General features: G+C 38.3%; 1 protein-coding gene across 10 annotated transcripts in view; it reads left to right on the top strand.

Annotated features, from left to right (window-relative positions):
• The window catches only part of ADAM22 (ADAM metallopeptidase domain 22), a 131,519-nt gene that overhangs the window by 64,990 nt on the left and 42,905 nt on the right, over positions 1–23,624 (top strand). For all 10 annotated transcript variants that reach the window (XM_066198032.1, XM_066198022.1, XM_066198014.1 and 7 more), the window contains exons 5-13: positions 6,709–6,791; positions 10,386–10,449; positions 11,080–11,149; positions 16,244–16,314; positions 16,807–16,881; positions 18,933–19,004; positions 20,017–20,183; positions 22,123–22,207; positions 22,646–22,736. In XM_066198032.1, the coding sequence (XP_066054129.1) occupies positions 6,709–6,791; positions 10,386–10,449; positions 11,080–11,149; positions 16,244–16,314; positions 16,807–16,881; positions 18,933–19,004; positions 20,017–20,183; positions 22,123–22,207; positions 22,646–22,736 (778 nt within the window). The remainder of the gene's footprint in view (positions 1–6,708; positions 6,792–10,385; positions 10,450–11,079; positions 11,150–16,243; positions 16,315–16,806; positions 16,882–18,932; positions 19,005–20,016; positions 20,184–22,122; positions 22,208–22,645; positions 22,737–23,624) is intronic.

The following is a 23,624-nucleotide window of genomic DNA, read 5'->3' as shown; positions in this document are numbered from 1 at the left end:
GTCACCTCTTGAGTACTCTGCTGCAGTTTTCTCTTTCCAGAAGGAGGACAGCTTGAACTTGCAGAAAAATCTTGCCTGACTTTGGGCACCTCATGAGTTGTTTTCCATGAGTTGCAACAACATACGGCATACACAGCCAGAGTGGCAGCAACCAAGTGTTCTGTAATCTCAGACCATACGAGGACTGAGTATGGCTAAATTAATTACTGCTATAACATTAAAGAACATAAAATCACTTTGTAGATGCCCTTATTAAAAAATAAAAGTATCTTTTTGGATTTAACCTAATCCCTTTGAGGGGGAATTAAGCTAAGCAAACAGAAGCTGCTGTACTTCTGAAGGAGTGCTTCCATGCAAGGCTTCAGTGTGCTTTAGCTTGACATCTTTACTTCATCTTGACTTCTGTAAGTAGCTTTGCCTAGACATGTCTGTTGTTCCCTGTGGATACCAAACTGGCACTGTATTATAAACAGTAGGTTCATGTTTCTAGACACAGCCTTAAGCTCTGTGAATTTTCACTTAAAGAGAAAGTTCTCTCATTCAGAAATAATGAGCCAATAAGGATATCAGAGTTGTATTGTGTTCTGTTTTCCTCAGGACTTTATGTCCTGATGACTGATTGGTGCCCATGTAGATGTTGTGTCTATAGTAATCTTGTAAATCACCTTCTTACACTTTGGCTTCAGACTCGGGGTAGGCTGATGAGCTGATGTGGCAGATTAGAATGTGTAGATTATAAGGAATTTTCATACTGTCCCTTAAAATGTTTGCTTCCATTTCCCTGGAACAGGCATGCAGGAGTGGGGCAAAATGACTGTCATTTAAATGTCTTGACTAAGAGACACTAGCCACTGCTACAAGAGCTGTCTTAAAGACAGCAGCAGAGTAGGCAGAAGAGGTAACCTTTTCTCCTCTGCCTCTTCTTTGCCTTGGCAGCTGATAAAAAAAAAAAAAATCTCTATCACCAAGGTAAGTCAAGGCAAGTTAAGAATCTGTTTCCCAAGCAGATGCCAAAGCAGCTTCCAGAGCAGATGGTGTTGCGTTGGCATGAGCTCCCTGTCCACACCCTGCAGTGTTTTGTGGAGCATCTTCTCTCATAGCTACTGGGCAGTAAACACAACCCTCATTTGGCCTCTGAACTGGGAAGCTGGGCTGATATCTTATGCCATCTGCTGAAGGCTCCTGCTGTGAGTCACTGATGGCAGTTGGAGAGAGTCGCCGGCGTGCAGGATCCTGTCACACACACGTGTGTCTCTGTTTTTTAAGAGTGCTGCCAACAGGCTTTAAACATGGGCATTTTGTGGAGAAGGCTTAGAAGCGGCTGTGCCTTATCCTAATTTTGGAATCCATATCTCTGATTTCAGAAGCTGAAACAGTGTTATAATCTAATGTCACTACAGCGTGTCGGCTCTGAGTTATATGAGCACGTGATAGCCGTCCTCCTACAAAGGGAGGGCACCGTTCACAATTTCAGAACATTTGTCTTTCAGGCATCTGCAGTCCACAAACTTCTCTGCAGAGAGGTGGTGCCAGGTCCCTGGCATTGTTATTGAGCTGAGTAAGAGCTGAACTCAGGCCTCAGCACAGCTCCACAGCAGGGCCCCTGCCAATTGCTGAAGTACATGACAATTAAAAGATGTTTTCTCTCATTGCAGTTACACAGGTCAAAGTACCATGTTGACTTTTCTATTTACTAATAGAAACCCATTCATAACAAGGTGTTTTCTGCCATTGAAGCTAGTGAGTGAGGGTGGATTTTCTTTTCCTTTTGCTCTTGATCATGCAGCTTTAGTTATGCATTTTTGTAACTAGTCGCCCCACAATGGGTAGCTCTTTAAACAGCAAATGGTTGTCTGGCAGCTAATTGTTATCTAGCATTCACAGAATGGTGGCTTGAGCCTTAGCTGGCCTTTTGGGAGCTTTCTACTGCAAGGAAAGAGGGATGTTACTAGGATTTGAATTAAACCAGCAATCTCCTTTCCTTTGGATAAAAGAATGTTAAAATAGGAATATGTAGGAGAAGGAAGGTATTAATTTTAAGGTCAGTGCCTGACTGTCGCCTGAGTTTTACTGGCCAGCACCTATCTTAATTGCAGAGAATGGCTTACTTGGATATCCGATGCAGAAAGCAGATGAATGTGCATCGTTGTTTTCCTCCCCTGGGAAGGTCATAGTGTCTCTGAGGCGAATAACAAACCCTGCCAGTGTATGGTCAGCAGATGCTTTCTGCACTGTGACTACAGAGAAGAGTGAACTGCCACCATTAATGACTGTCGGCTGTTCTTTTGCTTTAGCTATTTCACCCTTTATTATGACTATTGGTTAATGTGTTTTTCTTCTCATTTGTGTCTGCTCAGCAGCTGATGCCTCACCAAACAGGGATAAACTATCTTAAAGGATAAAAATGGCAACAGATTTTACTTGCATTGCTGATGTCTGTGTCTTACCATTTTTTAGTATCTTTGCCACACTGTGTACCTGACAGGTTGCAAGAAGACTTGTACTGACATGGGCAAAGGGTTGCATCTTGTTAAAGATGAACTGTAGCAGTTCCCAGTGTAAATAGCCCTAATTCAGGATTTTGCTGTAATTATCCAACTTAAGCACCAAGATGAAGGCTATCTTTGGAACTGACAACTATAATAATGATTAACTTGTTTTAATTGGGGTCATTCTGGTTTTTATTTTTTAATTTTTTGTAGGATGTTATTAAATTTTTATCTCTCAAAATCAATGAACTTCTTGTTTGAAATCTGTACTTTCTGTACTGCCTGAGGACATCACCAGTAGGTTGTCCCTCACGTCAAGAAGGTTCACGCACGAAGGATAACTTACTGATCCAAGGAAATGGACAACAGAGTGCTATGGGCATTGACAGAAAATTTGCCTTGCATGGTGCAAACCACAGCATGAACTGTGGCTGTGTGCCTCGTGGAGGCAAAAATGTTGAGCTTCTCTCTGCTGTAGCATTAGCCTCCTTTTTGATATGGCATAAGGTCTGCCTGTGTGTGTTGCAGGTTTGTGTCACAGCCATTGTCACCAGGCTGACCTTGTCTCATAGGAGATGACATTTAGCCTAATTTTCTCCCAGACTCTTGAGTGACCAGGTTCAGTTTTAGAGCAGAAGTGGGTAAGTGAGATGTTCAGACTTATGGCTGGCATATGTTCGAAGAGTGGTCTGATTTCCTCTCATCTTACACTGAACCATTGCCCAGTAGCTGGCAAAGGCCAGTGTGGAGGTTTGATTTGCTGAGATGGGCAATTATTGCTTTTGAGAGAACAGAGAGAGGCTGTATTAGCTACAGGAAGCAAATAGCTCTTCACAAAAGACCCTTGATGTTCTGGACTGAACTGTAGTTGGTGTTAATTTCAGCTCTTAATTATCATGTGGGACCAGAATATTATTAGGAAAAAAAAAATGAAGATTTTTTTTCAGCTTTTGTTTCACTCCTTAACATACTAGTAGATAAGAGAGACTACCCCAGTCCTTCAGGGAGTGTTTCCAATAGCAGAGTAAAAGAAGATAGATATGATAATTATATTTAGTGGTCTTAGGTCTCTCACATACTGTCATTTCTCCTCTAATACAGTCTATTTTGTGGAAACACCTGCTACAAAACAGCTTTAGTACATGTCAAACCCAGCACAATTTCAGCCTCTGCTCTATAGTGAAGCAACAACAGTAAACTTCTTGTCCAAAATTACATGTGCTTGAAAAAACTTGCCCTATATAATCCCTTCATGTGTCCTGACTCAGTACAGAACCATAGAATCACAGACTCATTAAGGTTGGAAATTACTTCCAAGTTCATTGAGTCCAACCTTTGACCAAACACCACAATGCCAACTAAACCATGGCACTGAGTGCCACATCCAGTGGTTTCCTGAACATGTCTATTCTCAGAATTTGTAACTTTATGTACTCATACGGGGGCCAAACCCAGAACCTCGATGTTATTAGCACCATGCTCTAATCACCTCAGATAATCTCTTGCATTAAGAACTTGGAAAAAAACTATCTTCATTTAAAGAGGTGAAAATAAATTTTATTAGCTTAAGGTAATTTTATTAACTGGTTTGAAGTGACTTATGTTATAATGATACGAACATAAGTACATGCATAAAAAAAAATCTCCTGGATGTTAGCATATAGAAAGGAATGTTCTGTAGTGATAAGAAATGGTCCCTGAGACTGAGATGAGAGTTGTGTTTCTATCTCCACCAGAATTACCATGAACTCTAGTAGATCATTGAGTTGAATTAATTGGACTAAATAGAGTAGAATTTGTGTTTCTCAACTGTACTTTTCCCAGACAAGAATTTAGAGCTGTTTTTCTTATACTTTTTCTTTTCTAGATCTGTATGCATAATTTTTTTCCCATGGATTTATTACAGAATACATTAATTTGGAGGTACTGTCATGGGACATTTATGTGATTCTCATTTGGAAGATCAAAACACAATTTTAAGCCACAGACTGGATTCTTAGTATGAAAAAATGCTTTGCCTGGTTGAAAAGACACGGTTTTGCAAACTAATGGAGCCTGAGATTCTATTTCTGGTACATATTAACTACATTTTCTGAGAACAAACCAATTTGTGTAATTACTCCAAATTCCTTCCACAGCTAGAAGTCTGTACAACTCCCTACTGATAGTCTTTACAGTATTATTCCTATATCCATGCACTTTATTCCACTTATATCTTTTACAGGAATACTACTTCAAGAATTCTCTTTAGAGAATATTTTATTGCTCAAAAGGTTTTAGATCATCCATATAGTTTGTTAGTTTTGTTATTTTTTTTTACTGGAGTTGCTCTCTGTTTACTTCTTATTTGTATATTCCAAAAGGGCCTGAAAGCCTTAAGCAGTTCCATGATCCTGTAATGGGGGACACCCTACCAACTGAAAGAAAGAAAATCCCAAGGGAAGAGAGTTTAAAGTAGCTAAGATATAGGAAGTAAATATGTGTAGAAAAGGAGGATAAAGTGGAGAAAATAAGGCAAGGTTTCAGGAAAAACAAAGAAGGATGTAGTCTCTCTGAAATCAAATTAATTTAGGATATTGGTGGCTAAAATGCATGTGAGTGCAAAGCAGAAATTAAAACTATCTCCTTTTCACTGATACTTGATCTGTGTCCCAAGTTCTGGGTAGTCACAAGAAACGCTGGTCCAGGAGTGATGGGTCATAGACCTGCTGCCAGACACACCTTGTGGCCTGGTACGAGTCAGCTCCAGAGCTTCTTACTAACATGAGACAAGGAGTCAAGCATTACCTGTGTGGCACCAGTTTCCATTCAGACATCTGAGCAGAGGTGCCCAGCATGGTGGTTACTCTGCAGGTCAGTGTGGTGAAGGACTTCCTTTGACCAGGCAGCGGTTAAATCTCTTTCCCTGTGAGCAGCAGTGCTCTAACAAACAGGCTCCTGTCCTCTCTTAAGGTGTGCACCTCAAACCAGAGGCATTGTACCATACATTGTAGCTGCTTTCAAAAATAGTTTCCACATCTTGTAAAAAACAGAACAGAATTTCCTGATCAAAATACAAAACTACCAACATAGCCTACATATTTTCTTACCTTTAGACTGATCTTGATTCATTTTTTTTCCTGTTTGAAAAATAGAATCCAAAAGCGTTTAATGTCAGACGTCTAAAATGACTGTGCTATGCATCATGCAAGTGACTGCTGGCTTCTGAAAAAGCTGTAATTGTAATGCCTTTCCCTCCCTCTGGTAAATGGACATAAATATTCACAGGGCTGAGTACATTAGGCTAGGTAGATTATTCATTCATTTGCTGGAAGAAGTATTTGCAAATAAATGCTATTAAAAAAGAAAAGCACTGAAAATCTCCTTCATAGTCCTTTAACCAATGTTAGTGCATTACAGCATAGCTGAATTTGGCAAGACACTAGTAGGTAAATTCTTCAGAAGAGTCAGTGAGAATTCAAGGGATGTTTGATTTGTCTAATTTTGCATACAAATATTGATATTGTACAATATTGAATAAATATGTTGCATGTGCAGTAGGGCTTACATCCCTATCAATGAAACCAGGGGGGATATTTTAAGTAGAGTCTGCTGGATTTTATTTGAAAGGTATACATTTTATTTGCAGAAGAGAGGAGGCAAATATTCATTTTCATTGTATTCCTTTGCTACTTAGTTAATTTTAGAGTTTCCATTGGTTTTGGAGTGCTAGTGACTACTTCTGATTTGGTGGTGGTTTGCTTTTGTTTGCTTTTTTTTTTTTTTTTTAAATCAAGCATTATTATTATTATTATTTTGTTAGCATACCTTTCTCCTCAGAAGAAGGAAATTGCCTTGCCCTCAGAGCAGAGCTCATCCTGTCTGATGTAGTCATGTGTAGAGCAGATGTTGAGTCTAAGCCCCCTACTTCCAACTCTTTTTCTAGTCAATGAAGAAAGATGAGCACTTCTGGAGTTATTTGTCTCTGAAATCCATCACAGGATATCAGGGATTTCACACTGAAATTGTGAAATACACCATTTGGTGTACAGTGTCAAGATGATGGTGTTTGTCTAAGTACCGAACAAAGGCTCAGAGAAGATGGGATGAACACCCCTATGAGTGATAGTCAATTCTTGGTGCCATGTCAATGGCTTGGCAATGTGTTTGTGGAAAAGCCATTTTTGACAGTATGGAGTGTAATGTCCCATGGATTTACAGTCTCAATTTCCAATTTCAGGGAGGAGAACATTGCTATTATCAGGGAAAAATTCGAGGAAATCCTGTATCATTTGTTGCCTTGTCAACATGCCATGGATTACAGTAAGTCTGCTGTAATGTTTTGTTTTTAATGACCTTTGTCTATTACTCTTTTAAGCAAAATCAAGTTGTTTATAGTAAAATAATACATGTATATAGTAAAATAAGTGCCATTTATTTTCCTACTTCTTTGTCACTAATATTAAATAATCAACAATCTTCAGAATTTCCTTCTTTTTCTAAACTGAGGACTTGTGGCCAGGTATTGTTTTAGGATAATTTATTATAGAGATAGCAGAGTAGAAGTAGCTTAAAACATCCTGTTCTACAAGAATAAAAAAATGCCAATGAATTATTTGGATATTGTGCTTCTTGTTGCTATAATGATGTATACTTTATTTCTTTTCTGTTTCTTTACAAAGAAAATGTCAGTTTAGAATTGATCTTTCACTATCCATTTTTTTCAACAGAATTTCTGGCCTTAAGCTGTGTGTGTGAGGTAATACCTTGCATATAGTAAAATCTTGAAAAATCTAGAAGAAAAGGTATAAGAGGGTGCAATAATTTCTATTTGAAGTGCATAATATTACTTATAATTAAAGCCTGTGTCAACTGAAGGTTATATGAAGCTGGATTGTACAGCTTGTGGACCTGTCTCCTTTTGGCACTATTGAATGATGCTAGTCAGGTTTTCAGATCAACCAAGTGCCTGTTGCATCTGGGAATTACAGGATCTCAGCATTTCTAATACTGACATCAGCTTGAAGAGTCAAGGCACCAAATGAGCCTGTGTGGAACTCTCTTGAGCTTTACCTTTTTTCTGTGGAAGCAGTGTTTAGCTGATAGAAGTCTTCTTCAGCCTGTTGTCTATCTGCAACTATTCTGTAGTTCTGGTATCAGTCATATAAGTACTTTTATTTGAGTAGTGTCTTTCTTTTATAGTTGTATATTCTTTTATGAAGGGGAGGATGTATGCAGACTTATCCTTGCACTTGTCTGATTTACAGCTGTGCAGCTCAAGAAACTTGAGCCCAGTTTGAAGTATGGACAGTGAGCCTAAAAATAGTAGCTTCCTAATGCATCCTGAGCCACTGCATGGCTTCCATTAGCAATGATCCATTAGGTCTTGGCCTCTGCTAACTCCTAGGAGAAAAAGCAGGAACGAGGAGGAGCCTGCATATGTCTTTCCCTGCCCTCCTTTTGTGCGTTTATGTTTAAAACTAGCTGTTCTGCTGCTCTGTATTCTTAAATGGCCTGATATCCAAATTGGTCCCTTCTAAAGTTACATGATGGATGATGCATTTTTTTTCATTGTATAATGCAGCTCTCTTTTGAGAGGTATATCCCCATCTCCTTATCCCCCCTCCATTTTCCCCCCCTGATATAATGAAGTATCAGAGGAGTTCTTTCACACAAGCTTACTCTAATCAGGCTGGTATTTCAAGCATCCAGTTTGAGAAAGTAATGTTTCCTGAGCTGTATTAAACTCACATTCTCTGACACTACATTTCCATCATTGCAACTAGCTCCTACACAGTTGATTTTAAATGATAAGTAATTACTAGAAACTCACACTGGCAATCAGAGCTCCTTAGCTTCAACCACAGTTTGAAGTATCTTGCTGGAATGAGCTGGAGAGAGTTGTCTTCTGTAAGGTCTGTGGGGCAGGAGCTTTGCTTTCATGAATTTTAGGAAGAAGATAAGACAGAACAGATGCCTTTAACAAGCTTCATATTTCCAAAGGTCATGCCAATCTCCTTTTTTTGTGTATTAGTACCTCTAGATCTCAGCCAGTAACAACAGAATTTTTCACACATGTGAAAAAATGCTGGGGTTTTTAAATCGTAAGTTATGAGTTCTTCTTTTAGTAATGTCTGCTTTGTGTCCTTCCTTTTATTAGTTAAATCGATCACATGACTGGCTGACAGAATACCTGAAATTATGGATGTCTTCTTAATGACTTGGCTAAGGACAAGTGTATCTCTCCGACCTTAACTTCTAGCAAGCCATTTTGCTCGGATTTTTGTTTTGTTTGTTTTCTGGGGTATGCAGTAACCACGGTTCCCTATGAGTGAGCGCAAGAAAGACTGGGAATGCAAAGGCCCGCAGTTGCTGGGATAGAAGTGAGCTGTAGTGAGGCACGGCTGGCAGCCCGGGTTGGGAGGCGAGGGCTCGGGCAGCGGGCACGGCTGGGATCTTGCTGCCGGCTGGTGGTGAATGTAAAAACTGCCGTCGCTGCTGCGAATTGGACTGTCACGGCTACGAGCGTGGTTATCTGAAGAATACACATCATCAAACCACAGTCTTTTGAAATGTTTTGCTTTCTCTTTAACACACCCACGAGCGTGTGGTTTATTCAGAGCACACTAGGTCTATGGTAGCTGGTTGGAAAAGAGCTGTGAGTGCTTTGTGTGGGCAGGTCAGGTCTGTAGGTCAGCTGTGACGATTATTATTGTCACTCTTGAGTGACTTGATCACAGGTCAGTGCTGCTGGGAGCAGCAGTCTCATGAGAAGCTCTTCACTGACAGCACTTCAACTTGCAGACCCTGCTTAACTAAAGTTGCAATTAGAGGGAAGTTTTGCCTGATAACGACCTGCAGGATCTTCCCCAGTCTCATCTTATATCCAAGCAAAGAAGTTTCAGCAGATGCTGGAATATCTTCCTTAAACTGTGTAGACAGTATTTGTTTCAAAAGAATAGGCGCATGTAATTTGAAAGATAAAGCAGCTTTACATTGTAGTTATGCTAATACTTGATATATGTTATACAGTCAGTAACTCAGGTTACTTCTGTGAATGTCAGTTTTGCTGTTAAAAAAATAATGCTGCATTAGAAAAAAGAAAAGTATCTGCTTTTGTTGCTTGTAGTTCCTGTTTGGTTTAGGTGTTTTTAACAGTAATGTAAGTAAATAAATAATCTCCCTTTCATGCTGTTGTTGTTGTGTGCTATGTGCCGAGTTTGAACTTACAGCTCATATTTAGGGCCAAGCTTAAACACCTTTACAGTGGCCCTTTGAAAGGGACATGCTGATACAGTCTAATCCCAACCATGCGTGTATGCCACTGCAGTAAAGGCAAAATTACTTAAAAAATATTCTGGTTTGGTTGAAGATCAGAATGTATTGATATAAGAAATAAGCTTTGTTTTTCTGCTCTTACAGATATTTGTATCAATACTTTCTTTAAATGAAATGCTAAGGAAAGAGTTAATAAAAACCATTAAAACCTAAGGATAATTCAATTTAATATCATTTTCATTTGGGGAAAGCTATGCATATGTTCCAAATATGTGTTCCTAAACACAGGTCCCTTATTTATCTGTTGCACATCGATATCTCCTGCATGGGAGTGGGGGCTTTGAACTGGATTTTCAGTTGGTTAAATTAGTCCATTTTGTTTTTATATGTATTGTACTGTGTTGTAGGGAAGGTTTGTGGAAGAAAGAAGAGTCTGCTTCACCGCAGAAGAAAATCTTTCTTTCTGAAGTGAAGAAACAAAATATTGATCCAGAATTGCATTCAGTTCCTGAAACCATTTTAAACTGTTCCTTTCCCAAATATTCAAATTTTTAAAGTATAATAACTTTAGGAAGTTGCTTCCATGTTGCACTAGTCTTCGTTTACTAAATCTGTATTTACATTTCCTGCTCTTGACAGTGGGATGTTCTATGATGGAAATCATACTTACCTTATTGAACCAGATGAAAACTACACTTCAGATGTAAGTAGTACTTACAGTAGTCCTGCTGTAAGTTTTTTGAGTACAGTAACTCATGGGTACAGGGTAGGCATAAGGCTGTGGGACCAAAGGGTCATCCCCTCGTTCCCAACTCATTCGCCTCGAATGTGAGACTCCATCTTCATGGACAAAAGCAGACCTCCAAAAATTAGACAGTGGTGTGTCTGTGTGTGCTCTGTAGCACTTGGGTCTAGAGCACAGCACCACCAGAGGAGTCAGCAACAGAAACCTTTGGATGCCCAGTCCCCTTCTCTGGCACTTCCTGCTCTGCATTTGTTCTATCACTCTCCTCCTGGTTCATCTTTGATTCCAGTTCAGCAGCTCCTGTGACTCATTGACTCTCCCTGAGCAGCTCTGGGAGCCCAATTTAGGCCCAGCTCTATGTGCTCAGCCACTGTGTTTGAGGTACTCAGATATAAAAGGGGATTAAATATGACATTAGCCATCACACTGCAGCTGAGAAAAGAAAAATGTAGAGCATTGGTGCCTTGCAACTTGCATGTTCACTGGTGTATGTGTTGGGTAACAAGAACCTTTGGAATTGTCTGTTTAATGCTCATGAGATAGATTAATTTTTCCTGATGTAATATGGGCAATTATTTACTATTTCAGGATGACTTCCATTTCCACTCTGTTTACAAATCCAAGTTGTTTGAATTTCCTTCAGTCGACCTGCCATCTGGTATGATTTTTTAATATTCATGACTTATTGAGTGTTTTAGTCTTAGGCCAAATTTGTTGATTATATTTGATAGATCATCTTCTGAGAGTATGTTGTTTTGTTATATATACCTTCTTTTACCCAAGTAAATTAAAAATCACTGAAAAACCCCCCATTTTGAAACAGCGAAACCACAGGAAAAGAATCTGAAGTGATGAAAAAACCCTGACTCCAGTGAATGAACTCTCTCCTAGACCTTCATGTTTTGATGTGCGTTTCTCTTAACAGGTCATGTGGTCTGTGGGCTGGATTATGTGCTAGTAGTTGTAGAGAGGAAAGGACTGAGGTAGCCTAGAGGTGATGAAAATAAACACCATGTTAATGGTGGTTGATAACGCTTCCTGGGTTTTTCCTGTTTTGAGATACAGCGTGAGTACCATGGAGTGAGCATAAGCCTGGGAGACAAGAACTTGCTGAATGTCATTGCTGTTCAGCGGCTCTCACCTCCAGTCCTATTGGCATCTTTCACAGTACTGGCCATGACGAGGGCCGTGCATTTCAGTGCAAAGGAATTTGGAGGCAGAAGTGGTTTCAAGTGCTTGAAGTGATGAATGCCCATATTGTGTGTGGAGGGAGAAAGACTTTTTAAAAAAAATGGGTTTTCATCTGAGCGGTTGGCTTGTTAATTGAAGCTAAAATTACAGTATTTATGACATATCCCTATTCTGTCAAGGATTTTCCAGTTTTACAGATGTGTTTTCCTGTTTTGCAACATATATCCCAGATAAGTATCACTATCCTTCATACACACTGACATTTTGGTAGAAACCACCTCCAGACTAATTTCTTCAGGAGAGTTACAGTTGTTTGGTCATCTTGTTACAAAGTATTTGTCCTATGCTAACAATTGGATCTGAGATCTTACTGTGCTGAGCACTGCAGGCATATGGGTCCATCCCTGGAGCACAGTTTGTGCAGGGTTGCCAGTTGTTAAGCAAAGTAGAATCATTCAGGGAGCAAATGAGAAAAGAAAAAAAAAAAAAGAAAAGGGAAATTGCTCAAAGTTGCCTTAATTTCTGTTCTGAAGAAGGAATCTGTCTGAATCTAAACAAAAACAGTGTCCCAGCTTGGTGCCTGCTGTCCTGTGATGATGATTGCTCAGGCGAGGTAAAGGCTGTGTTGGGATGGACGGACATGAGCACAAAGGGCTCATGACTTCTGTGCAAGCCATTGACTTCTGTGCCACAAAACTTCCTATGTACCTGGACCTGACACAGGTACTGTGCTTGCAGAGATGGTGGTGTAATGAGAGCAATTTATTGAACATAAGGTCAAATAATAAACTGCATCATTTATCACATTTCCTTAAGGACATATGATTCAAAAGATTGGAAATAATGCAACTAATACTGAGTTTAAAATAAATCTTCTGTTCAACAACAATCTTAGTTGTTAAACTAAGACACTGCTAGTGTTGGTACTTGCTATCTATAAGCTGTTTTGTAAGATTTCCTAATAGTGAAATTTTATGTTTTCAAGATTTTGGAATAAAATTGTTTTCTGCTTTTAAACTTACGAAAAGGGGTGAATTGCAAGTAAATGCCCCAGTTTCACCTCCACCAAAGCTTCTTGATTTTCAAAAAACTAGGGCTTCACAGTCTTGTTTTGTTTATTCTTTTCCCATAAAAATCCAGACATGCTTGTACAGTTTTGATTTTACTATAGATAACAAATAAATAGTTGCTGGCTTTGCTGTCCAAACCCAGCACGTGACACAATGGAAAACATTGTCATCTAGATTGAATTAGAATCACAGCATTGTAGAAAAGGTTAAAAAGGAAATGCAGTTGCAGAGTGCTAGTCCTCTCAGTTATGCAAGTATTTGTAATGTGGATAAGAGATACAGGGTGCTACTATTCCATCACTTTATGTTTAGGATCCCACGTATGGAGAAATAGACTTTAATTCACAGTCTACTCTCCCACATGTCCATACTTGTTTTTGTAAAATTGTTTGAAAAGGTGTTTCTGATGTTTGTAGTGAAAATTACAGTACATGTATAATATTATATCCTCATTAGGAAACCCACCATTTTTCTTTGTCTGTGATTATTCAATTTATATCTGTCTGTAAGTCATCCTCCATGCATAGTCACATCTCCAGAGGATAAGAGCTCCACCAGTATCTCTGCTTCTTCCTGCTAGTCTGGAGAGGTCTGACTACTGTCTTGACTTGACTTCTTTTTCTTTGAATAATACTTGCAATTAATTGCTAATAGTATTGTTGTGATTGATTTTTTGAAAGTACTACAACAAAATTATTATGAGCAGTAGCAAGCACTGTGCTGGCATATGTCATCATAACTACTCTCATAATTTATCAGTTTGACTGGCCTAAGGAGATTTTCCGTGAAGCCAAGATTTTTCTCTTATCTTTTTAGAAGGGTGTGTGTGTAAGGTGAGATTTCCATTCAACATTTCCACTGCATTAGGAATGAACTGGAGAGATCACCAACTTCAATAATCCAGCTTCAATACTGGTGTTAGAAAGGGAAAAAAATTCAAATGATAGGGATTACTTAGTATCAGTGATAGTAAAAGCACACACAATTATATCATGGTTCAATATCAATGTACTTTATATATTCTTTTGCTCCCTGAGTATTAAAAAAAACCCCACCAGCTGTTGCAGAGAAAAATTTATTGTACTGTACTTTGCAATGGTCTGAGGAATGATGAGGATTTTAAATAAGTAAGCTTGGACAGATGACTTGGCACACTTAGAGCATTTACTAGACTGTTTTTTCTGACAATCTATGTTGAGATCTACAGTGCCCTGACATGATTTTAGATGACAATATATTATTAAAGGTGTTGTTTTTCAAATAATACATAACAGATGTCCTTTTCTTTTGGGATCACAATGAAAAATGTGTAGATATGACACTAATGAATGTGGTTTAATGGGACTTGGCCATATTAGATTTATGGTAGGACTCAATTTTATCAATCTTTTCCAACAAAGATGATTCTATGATTTTGTGAATCTTCATTACATTTTTCAAGGTAATATATTCCCATCAAAATATTTGCTACGCTCTCTCAACTATCAACATTCCCTGTGATTTTGCTGGTCATGTTCTTTTGCCTGAGGGTCCTTGGCTGGAAATGCAACCTGTGTGCATTTATCCATCTTGTGAGTTATAAGGCAGTGTAAATGTGTGTTAATCTGTTAATGGTAATGGCTGCATTTTTTCTCTTAGAGATGATTGTCTTCCAGTTGTGGGTAAAATAATTGCATTGGCTGGTAAAGTTATCTTAGACCCTATATATGGACTGTAAATTATGATTTTATTGATTGAAAAGTGTTATTTTTACCATTATGCATATTATAAACCAAAAATGACAGGTGGAAACCCAGTTGTCTAAACTGATTCACATACGTAAAGCATAATCAAAACCATTGTAAAAAGGTTTTCAAGATTTAGTTTCTCTTCATTGTAAGCTCAACAGTCTGCAGGTCTTTAAGCAATAAATAAGGAATTTGGGTGTGATTTAATTTATCTTTGGTCTTTTTTGTAAAGAAAGTCCTCAAGTGCATTGGTGTAACCATGAAAACATTTTTAAGCAGAGAGCCTATGATTGTCCAAGTTGCTCCATGAAAAGATATCTGCAAACTTCACATACCAAAATGACATTATCGTCCCTAATTTACCCAAGACAGTACCGGTTAGTCATGATTTGTTTTCCTGGTTTTTCTTATTAGTAATTTGCCACTCATGGTTAAGATCATCATTTAGGCCTGGCAACGTCTTGGCAGATGGGCAACTCAGCTTTGTGTTTTAAGATTTTGCTGATATGGCAGCCCTGTCAAATACTATCAGCATGGTTTTGAATCCTATTTTTGAATCTCATGCAGAAATTGTACAATTAATGTATATTAATGGAAGTGAAGCTGTGAGAAACTTTCCTGTCTCACCAGCAGAACTGAACTGGTCAGGAATTTGTAAAACAAGCAGAAGTTGTGTACAAAGATGTGAACTGGAAGTGCATTAATTTACACAGCTCCATCAATCCTATAGCATTATAGGGGTGCTCTATAAACACTGTAGAACTATTTACTTCTCTGCAGGACTGGTAAAATCACTGGAACACTGAAAGAAGTTTTCAGTTCCTTGAAAGGGAAAGGATGTCCAAAGCTGCAGAAAGCACTAAAGAAGGAAAACAGTAAAAGGAGGAAGACATTATTACAAACTAAGCAACTGCAAACATTTTAATTGCATGAATCAAAGCAAGATCTCCTTGGGATTATGCGAATAGCAAGCACATTTATACAAGATAAGGAAAGAGCTTTATTTCGTATAGGGAAAAGAGAGGCAGGAACTATGAATCTAAAATTAAAGATGGAAAATCACTTCTTGGAGATTTGAAAGGGTGAGAGCAAGTATTGTCTTCTGCTTGGTTTATAATATGTCCTTTTCCCATGAGGGGCTAGTAATAGATTTGGTGAAAAGGATTTGGCAAAAGAATAAACTCCTTGATGCTCATGAATAGAGGTTTAAGAAGTTAAAGACACAGAGGGATTAGCACAGAGGAATATTGTGTTGGTAAGTGAGCATTGCCAAAATCTCATAAGGTTTCTCCCAACTCTGACATATTTTGCTTTGTGAATATAATCATCTTAAGGCATTAATTCTGCCTTCCATGCTCTTCTTATTAATTTAGGTAGCTATTGCAAGAGCTCTGCTGTGAATGTCTGCTGTATTCCCAAAAATGTGATTCACTCCATGAAAGCACTATGCTAATAATATTTCATGCCCAGTATTGGTGTGGTTTTGGCATAGAACATCTGCTGTGCTTTCTGAAGCATGACACCCACAGATCATCTGTTTCAACAGACCCAGATTATCACTAGTAGAATTTTTAGTAAGAGCCCCGTTACTGGGAAGCATCTGTAGTCTTGCCTCTCTTCTAGCTGGAAACTTGAAAAAATGAGTTGTTGCTGCATCTGAAGTGCTGAAGAATGCCATACTACTGTCATGTTGCATCAGGGTCACTAATTGCTGGGCTATATTTTTGTAAATACTCAATGTATTTGTCTGTGTTTTCTGCTTAGAATTCTGGCAGACAAATACTACATCACAGGATTTTGTTGTAAGGCCAAGACACGAAAGAAGGAAAAGGCAGGTAAGTGCCAATATGCTTGTTTATAAGGAATATGCCATGTAGTTTGTTTCATGTCTGCTGAGTTAATTTGTCCAGATGGAGTCCTGCTGCTCCTGCTGGTTTGGCATGAGATCTTTATATCAGTACAGCTAATACAAAAGGAGGTATCTAATGTAAGCTAAACATTGATGGGTGCTCTTGGACATTGCCTACCTGAAGAGTTAGGAAATTTTTAAATACTGCTACACTGCAAATGAAAAATGTAAAATATTTTTGCTCATTTTGAGTATAGTTTTACCAGAAACTCCCATAATAAAACCTATATAATTTTTTTATGTTGCAATAGTGACAAGTAGCTAGTTTATCTCACTTTATTTTGTTTCAAAGTTAATATTCTAAACAGAGACTTCATCTCCTGTTTGTTAAAGTGGGGAAGCCACTAAGTGCAGATGTTTGTTACCAGTTACACTCTCTCTGTATTGTTAAGCTCTCAGAGTTACATTCTCTCCATAGGTTCGTCAGATTCCACGTAAAATTGAAGAGGAAACAAAATACATTGAGTTGATGATTGTAAATGATCATCTAATGGTAAGACTGACATCTTTCAACATCTTACAAATAGCCTCAAATTATCTTAATTTATCCAGAGAGCATAACAATAAACAACACTATAAGACCAGAATAAATTCAGTATATCCTCAACAGAAGAGATTATGGTTGCATTAAGCATTGATGAAGTTGGTTTGAATTCTGGCAAGTTAATTTCACCAAGAATGCAACTAGGCCTGAGTATCAGAAAGAAGGGCCAGAAAGTAAATAATGTCAATGTGACTTAAGTTGATGATTTTCTTTCTAGCTTTCCTGAGCATTTGTCTTTGTTACAGACACTCAGCAATCCATAGTGCAGTTATTTCAATTGTGCAGCAGCTGTGTGGAATGGGGATATTGACAGTGATTAGATTTTCTTGATACATCCCAATCAGTGTAGAGAAAATTATTTTTTTAAACTTCTCTGGGAGAATACAGTGGGGTTTTTAACACAGTGGAAAGAGACATAATAACAGTGAAGAAAAGCCAGACTCATTCAAATGGGAAAAAGCACAGATTTATGTCAGTGAAGATGATTTATTCATCATCTGATGAAGGAAATATCAAAGGAAATGGTAAATTCTTCATCACTTGAAGTGTTCAAAGGTAGCTTCAAACACAAACAATGGATTTGCTCTTGAAAGAACTGGATAAAATTCAGCTTGGTAGTGCCCATCCAACTGGTGACATTAGATGATTTTATGATCCCTTCTGGCTTTAAAATCAAAATATTTCTATGAATCTTGTCTACTTCTTCAGTATGTGCAGCAATTCCCTCATGCAACACCTGAATTGGCAAAAATAGACATGAGAGTGTACAAGGAGTGTGCCACTGTCCTTAAACAGTGTACTCCTCCACCAGCTCAGTTTGGTGAACACAGGAATAAATTATTGGATTAAAACTAATAATATTGGATGAAAATTCCTTAAATCAGTGTAACTTTGTTTGATCCTAAAAATTTGAAGCCACAATTTTTCCCTTGAGATCCTATCTGTTCAGACAGATTTTCTTCAAGGACAATGTTTCCTAATTTCATCTAATCACAGCTACTGCAAGAACCATTCCAGTTAGGAGTTTATTTTCTGAGGTAAGTGCCAGTGATCAAAGAAGCCAAATAATTTCCTCCTGTGAGAAGGAAGTATCATTTGCTCTGGGCTTAACTTCCTTGTTTTTGGTGGTTTTCCCCCTCATTCCTGCTTGAAAGGATGGCTTTTCCTATGGCCTAGTTGTAGGAAACTTCTTGCCCACTAAAAGATCTTTACTTCCAGAAAATACGGACAATTTTCATTCCAAAATCAAGCATCATGACACACAAAATGATGAAACATTTCTGAAAATCTTGTACACTTTGTCTTAAATTTTTCTGAGATACCTGTGACTTTTATGCCCTTGATGCTTCTTCATAACTCATTTTTTTTCTGCAAATAGGAGTACCTGGACAGGTATTTCCAGTGCCGTTTTTATGACACTGCATTACAAATTTCAGTAAATGAGCCATTGGAGTCTGATTGCTGAAGTGGTTTGAACCAGTTACTGTGGCATTATAGGAGTATGAAACTATAGAAGAAAAAAACCAGAAAACAGCTTAAGAAAGAAAATTTAACAAAAAGGGAGTCTGATAGATTAAAATATGGATGCAGGGACTTCTGGGATAACACGTCTTAAGGAGTCTCAACTATGGAAGTTTTTGTTGCTAATTTCTGCATTGGCATTTGTGATTAATTTTAAAATTGCCAACAATAATAATAATAATGAAGAGAGTAACAGAATGTTCCTGTTCTTATATCATTTTGCAGTAATGATCCTAGGGTACTTTCTAAAGAGGAATTCATACATCCTCACAACAGCTGTTGTAAAGTATATCAGTAATGTGCATTTCTGAGCTATTTTCTACTACTGTTGGTTGTTAACATTACACTCAGCACAAGAGACAAAACCTTGCACAGGGGCTTTATTGTTGATATAATTGCTTTTTACTTCATGTTGTTTTGGAAATGGACCTTGTTTTTCTGAAATCTGTACCTGTTACTGATCTGTGCTTGTTTCACAGTGTAAAAAGCACCGCTTGTCAGTTGGCCATACCAACAGCTATGCTAAATCAGTAGTGAACATGGCAGATTTAGTAAGTATCACTCAGCTATATATTCTTTTACGTGTGAGATGAGTCATAAGATTCTCCTGACGATAGATACAGGAGTTATCAGTTCATGGCATAACAATAGCAATGTATGTGAAGATTACAAATTTTCATCTAGAACCAATATCATTCAGCTGTAAAGCCTTTGTCTAACATAAAGCACCAGAGGGGTTTTATTTTGTGGCTTTAAACCTCTGAGTATCCTGCTGGATTGGTCTCTTGAGTCTGAGTTTTAAAGAGCACCTCAGATATGACAATTTCTAGCACAGGATCCCTGTTTTGACAACTTCAAATCCAAAGGACAATCTGAAATTCTAATGCATTAAATTTCTCCAGAAAGAGTGCGCTTGAGTAAATGAGTTAGAATAGGGACATACATAGAGGTGAACTATATGGATTATATTTATGATGCTAAATTGGATGAGCGGCTGGCTCTTGCACCTCACCACAGAAAAGTATTAGAAAAAGAAAAGTATTGCTAGAAGAAGAAAATGCTTGAAAGTATTTGGTGTGGAGTGTTAACACAGCATTGAAAGGATGGCCCTTTTTTTGTGATTCAGCCAGCATGAGTTGAAATACTCCTGCAGATGTATATCACAGTGAAAAGTATGGCTTTATAGATCATTGTTCCACATGAGAGGGCCCTTGTGTGTCATTGGGTGAGTTTGCTGTTATAAAAGACACATTAATTTCAAATCTTTGAACTATTTGGAATGTAGTAATTTTTCAAAAATCATATTTTTCTTCTATGTATCTCTGCCTGTGTGGGCTAAGAGAAGGCTAAGAGAACTGATTGAAGAATTTAGCAAAAAAAATTTGGTTTCACTTGGTTTTTATGTTTTTCAGTTTTCAAGGACAAAAAATTACCTACAAGAATGTAAAGTGTGCTAGAATAAGCTAAATATTTAGTTATGTAAAAATGGAAACAATTACAAAAAAGGGGTAAACCTCACCTTTGTTCTATTTGACATATTTGTTCATTCTGTTAATGTACTAGATATATAAAGAACAACTTAACACCAGGATAGTATTGGTTGCCATGGAAACCTGGGCTACTGATAACAAGTTCACCATATCTGAAAACCCTTTGGTGACTCTCCGTGAGTTTATGAAATATAGGAGGGATTTTATCAGAGAGAAAAGTGACGCAGTTCACCTTTTTTCGTACGTAACCTTGTGTGATATTTTATTACTGGGGTTTTTTCTTTCCTTGGGGGTTGCTTCTCACGAGTGGCTAATGCATCTCCTTTCTGTTGTGTGTGTGTAATCGACAATAATTGAGAAAATAATATTTTGGATGGGGAGGTGGGAAAAAAAAATCAATACACAAGCTGCCTGCCAGTGCAACTAGAGGTTTGACTCTTATTTTAGTTTTAACATACTAAGCCTGAGCTGCATGCACTGTAATCCTTTGTTATTCTGTGCAATTGCTACTCCAGAAGTGCAGCTATCTGAAGAGTCATGCATGGTTCCACCTCAGAGGTTGGCTTCTTTGGCAGTAGAGCATGGATTGTTTAAAGGCAGAACATTGGTTTTGAAACCAATGAGGTTTTCTGCTTAAATGCACTATGGCCTGCTTTACTTTGTTGAATGACCTGCATGCTGCAGGATTACTGAAGTGTTTCAGGTCCTCAAAACAGTTTGTTCTCCCAAGACATTTGAACTATAAGAATACTAAACTGAGAGGAGTGTTATTTTCTCTAAATACCTTAATTGTTTTGAAAATAAGATTGATATAAAATATATTTTAAAAAATACAGGGGAGATACGTGCCTGAGATTTTTGATCCACACTGGACATGCCAGATGAATATCTCTGTTGGAGGCCTTTTTTCTCTCTGCTGACTGTTTTAGGAGCCTGTAAGAATTAAACTTAACTTAAACACCTCACTTCACATGGCGTCAGAAGGGTTCCAGGATACCCAAGCCCAGTATCCACCCTCAGAATTTTTGCACGTACTTAATTACTGCCACTGATTTCTGCCTTGAAGAAAGCTAGTAAGATCTTGAAGTGGTGCTTGCAGTTTTTGGTTTCTCTGTGTCTCAGATCTTCATCTCTTAAATGGGAATGAGGTTTTCTCATATCCTTCATATATCTTCTATTGTGACATTGTAAAGTCTTTGGGGGAGAAGTCTGGTTCTTGTGAATGTGTGGATTGACTAGGACAAAAGAGAGCCTGATCTGGCCTGTGGCTGGGATTCTGGATACCACTGTAGTGCTAATTCCAGTGCTATCCTTAGCACTGCCACACAGTGGCATCTATTGCCACAATGTGTGTTTGTGGTATTGCATTCATAGATTGTTTAGAAACAGCAGTTTCTGAAATTGTGTCTGTGAGCGGAGTTTGGGGGTGGGGGTAGCTGGTGTGATGTGCAAATGAACTGGTGTGAGTGGTTGCAAATGAGCTTCCACCTTTAGCACAGTTAGCCCTTTGTGATCCTTCTTGATGTTTTTCTCTTCTCACCTGAGAAAAATAATTTGCCAGATGGATCAGTACTCTCAGGTGGAGCAGAGTATATTTTGTCTCGGTAACTGGCTGTCATTCATGCTGATGTGGTCAGCACTGAAGAGGTGATTAGATTTAGCCTTAGAGTGCATCTGTTCCTTGGATGAGTTTGGCTGTAGCTCCAGGGAGTTTTCACCTCCTCTGCATCTTCTGCTAATGCATCTCTCCTTGAGTTTTACTACATCAGCACTGCCCAATTAGACATGTGTCGTTTCACTAGTCCCGTGTGCTGGGAGCATGGTGGCCTCTCCTGAACTCTGCCTGGACCATGTGCCGACGGAAGACAATGTAAGAAAATGTCAGGAAACAAGAGGCTGGGCAGAGCCAGGTCGTCTGGAAAAATATTCCCCTTCTTCTTATATTAGGTAGTCTGGAAAGGAGGAGGAAAAGTTTTCTGGAGATAACTTGTCTGTGTGAGGTTTGTGAGTGGTTATCTGTTTTTCCCATTTGATTTTGCATAGTTTGCAGTGTAATGGTGACATCCAGCATTTGCAAATGCCAGCTTCTCATTTGGAAACCAGAAAGATAGATACTGGAATAGGCAGGTGCAAAAGTCATGGACTGAGCAGGGTAAACTTCTTTTTCTTTTTGTCAAAGGGGGAGTCGATTTCAGAGCAGTCGAAGTGGTGTGGCCCACACTGGTGGAATCTGCTCCTTGCTTAAAGGCGGAGGTGTGAATGAGGTAGGTGGGGATACTGGTATGAGCAAAAAGTGGTGGAAATTTATTTGCATGGGCTTTATCAGTGCAGACATGTCCCTCAAAATATTTTACTGTTTTTTTGCTGATGTAGAATCTTAGCGCAGCTCTATAGAAGGGACACTTCAATGAAGAGTGATGAGTGAATAAAGTCAATAAACTTCCAATACGCTTTTAAGCAAATTCTGCAGTATCCTGTCATTCATATTTCCGGCCACAATGCCAAGAAAGAAACAGACTTTCTCTTATTTAGCTTGTCTATAAGCTAGTGTTTAATTTTCACCTTGCTACCCTGAAGTGACAATTCTAACCCTGTGTATTTGATTTTGCCTTTTTTTTGCCTTTACATGAGAAAAATTTCACTTGAATCTGAGATACCCATGTGTTACTTATTACTTTTCCTACCTTTCTTGTTTCTTTCAGTTTGGAAAGCCAGACTTAATGGCAGTTACCCTGGCACAGACCTTGGCCCAAAACATTGGCATTTTCTCAGACAGAAGAAAACTTCTAAGTGGTAATTTTATTTGCTTTTCCACTCTGTCTCAAGAAAAAAAATCTTTAAAATTGGAGGACCTTATCAGTGTCTTTCTGACATGTATTTTTTCCTTCTGTTTCTCACAATGTTGAAATATTTTTATTTCTTGCAGTAACATGAGAAGGGGTCTGACATACTAATTTTCCTCTATTTGAATGCTCTAGTATCCAACTGCCCATAATGCTTGACAGCACTGGTGTCACTATTTCATCCAAAATAGACCAAAAAGGTGCCTGCCACTTCTATACATTTGAGGGGGACTAGTGTCCCACCCACAGACCAAATGGCTGCCATCTTATGACACGAGGGTGGGAATATACATTATTAGATCTGGGCATAATGAGGAGCTTCCACAGTACTGTTATGTAGAACAGTTTTAACAATACAACTTTTTATCTGTTTTCCTTGATTGATTTCCTCTTGTAGATGACCCAAATCCTGTTTCTCCTGTAGATTACCCAAATCTCCAGTATTTGCTACCCTGCTGCTACCATTTCTCTGCTGTAACCTTGGTATTCAGCTACTTAGTTATCCCTGCTTGTCTGCAATGCTTTAATCTGCACCATTGTGCCCACAACAAACACCTTGCCTTCCTGCTTCCATGTAATGAGAAGTCCCAGCTTGAAATGATTAAAATAAAAAATACGGTTTTGAAACAATTTAGACAATGGAGTGTGGACTCACTGATTGTACATGCTTATGTGGCCTACATATAAAAAGATAAATTGCTCTATTGATTAGTGGATTTTCTTTTCAGGCATTGTAAAGACAATATAAAATGCAGAGATACATCTGCATTTAAAGGTTTTTTTTCAGATTATGTAATGCTATTTTAAAAAATACTCAGAAATGTGGGATGCATGCTCT

The sequence above is a fragment of the Chamaea fasciata genome, unplaced genomic scaffold (assembly GCF_029207755.1).
Source record: "Chamaea fasciata isolate MVZ Bird 193981 ecotype frontalis unplaced genomic scaffold, bChaFas1.0.hap1 SCAF_1, whole genome shotgun sequence".
Lineage (NCBI taxonomy): Eukaryota > Metazoa > Chordata > Aves > Passeriformes > Sylviidae > Chamaea > Chamaea fasciata.
Note: the sequence above shows the minus strand (reverse complement) of the source record. Positions and strands in the feature narration are given on the sequence as shown.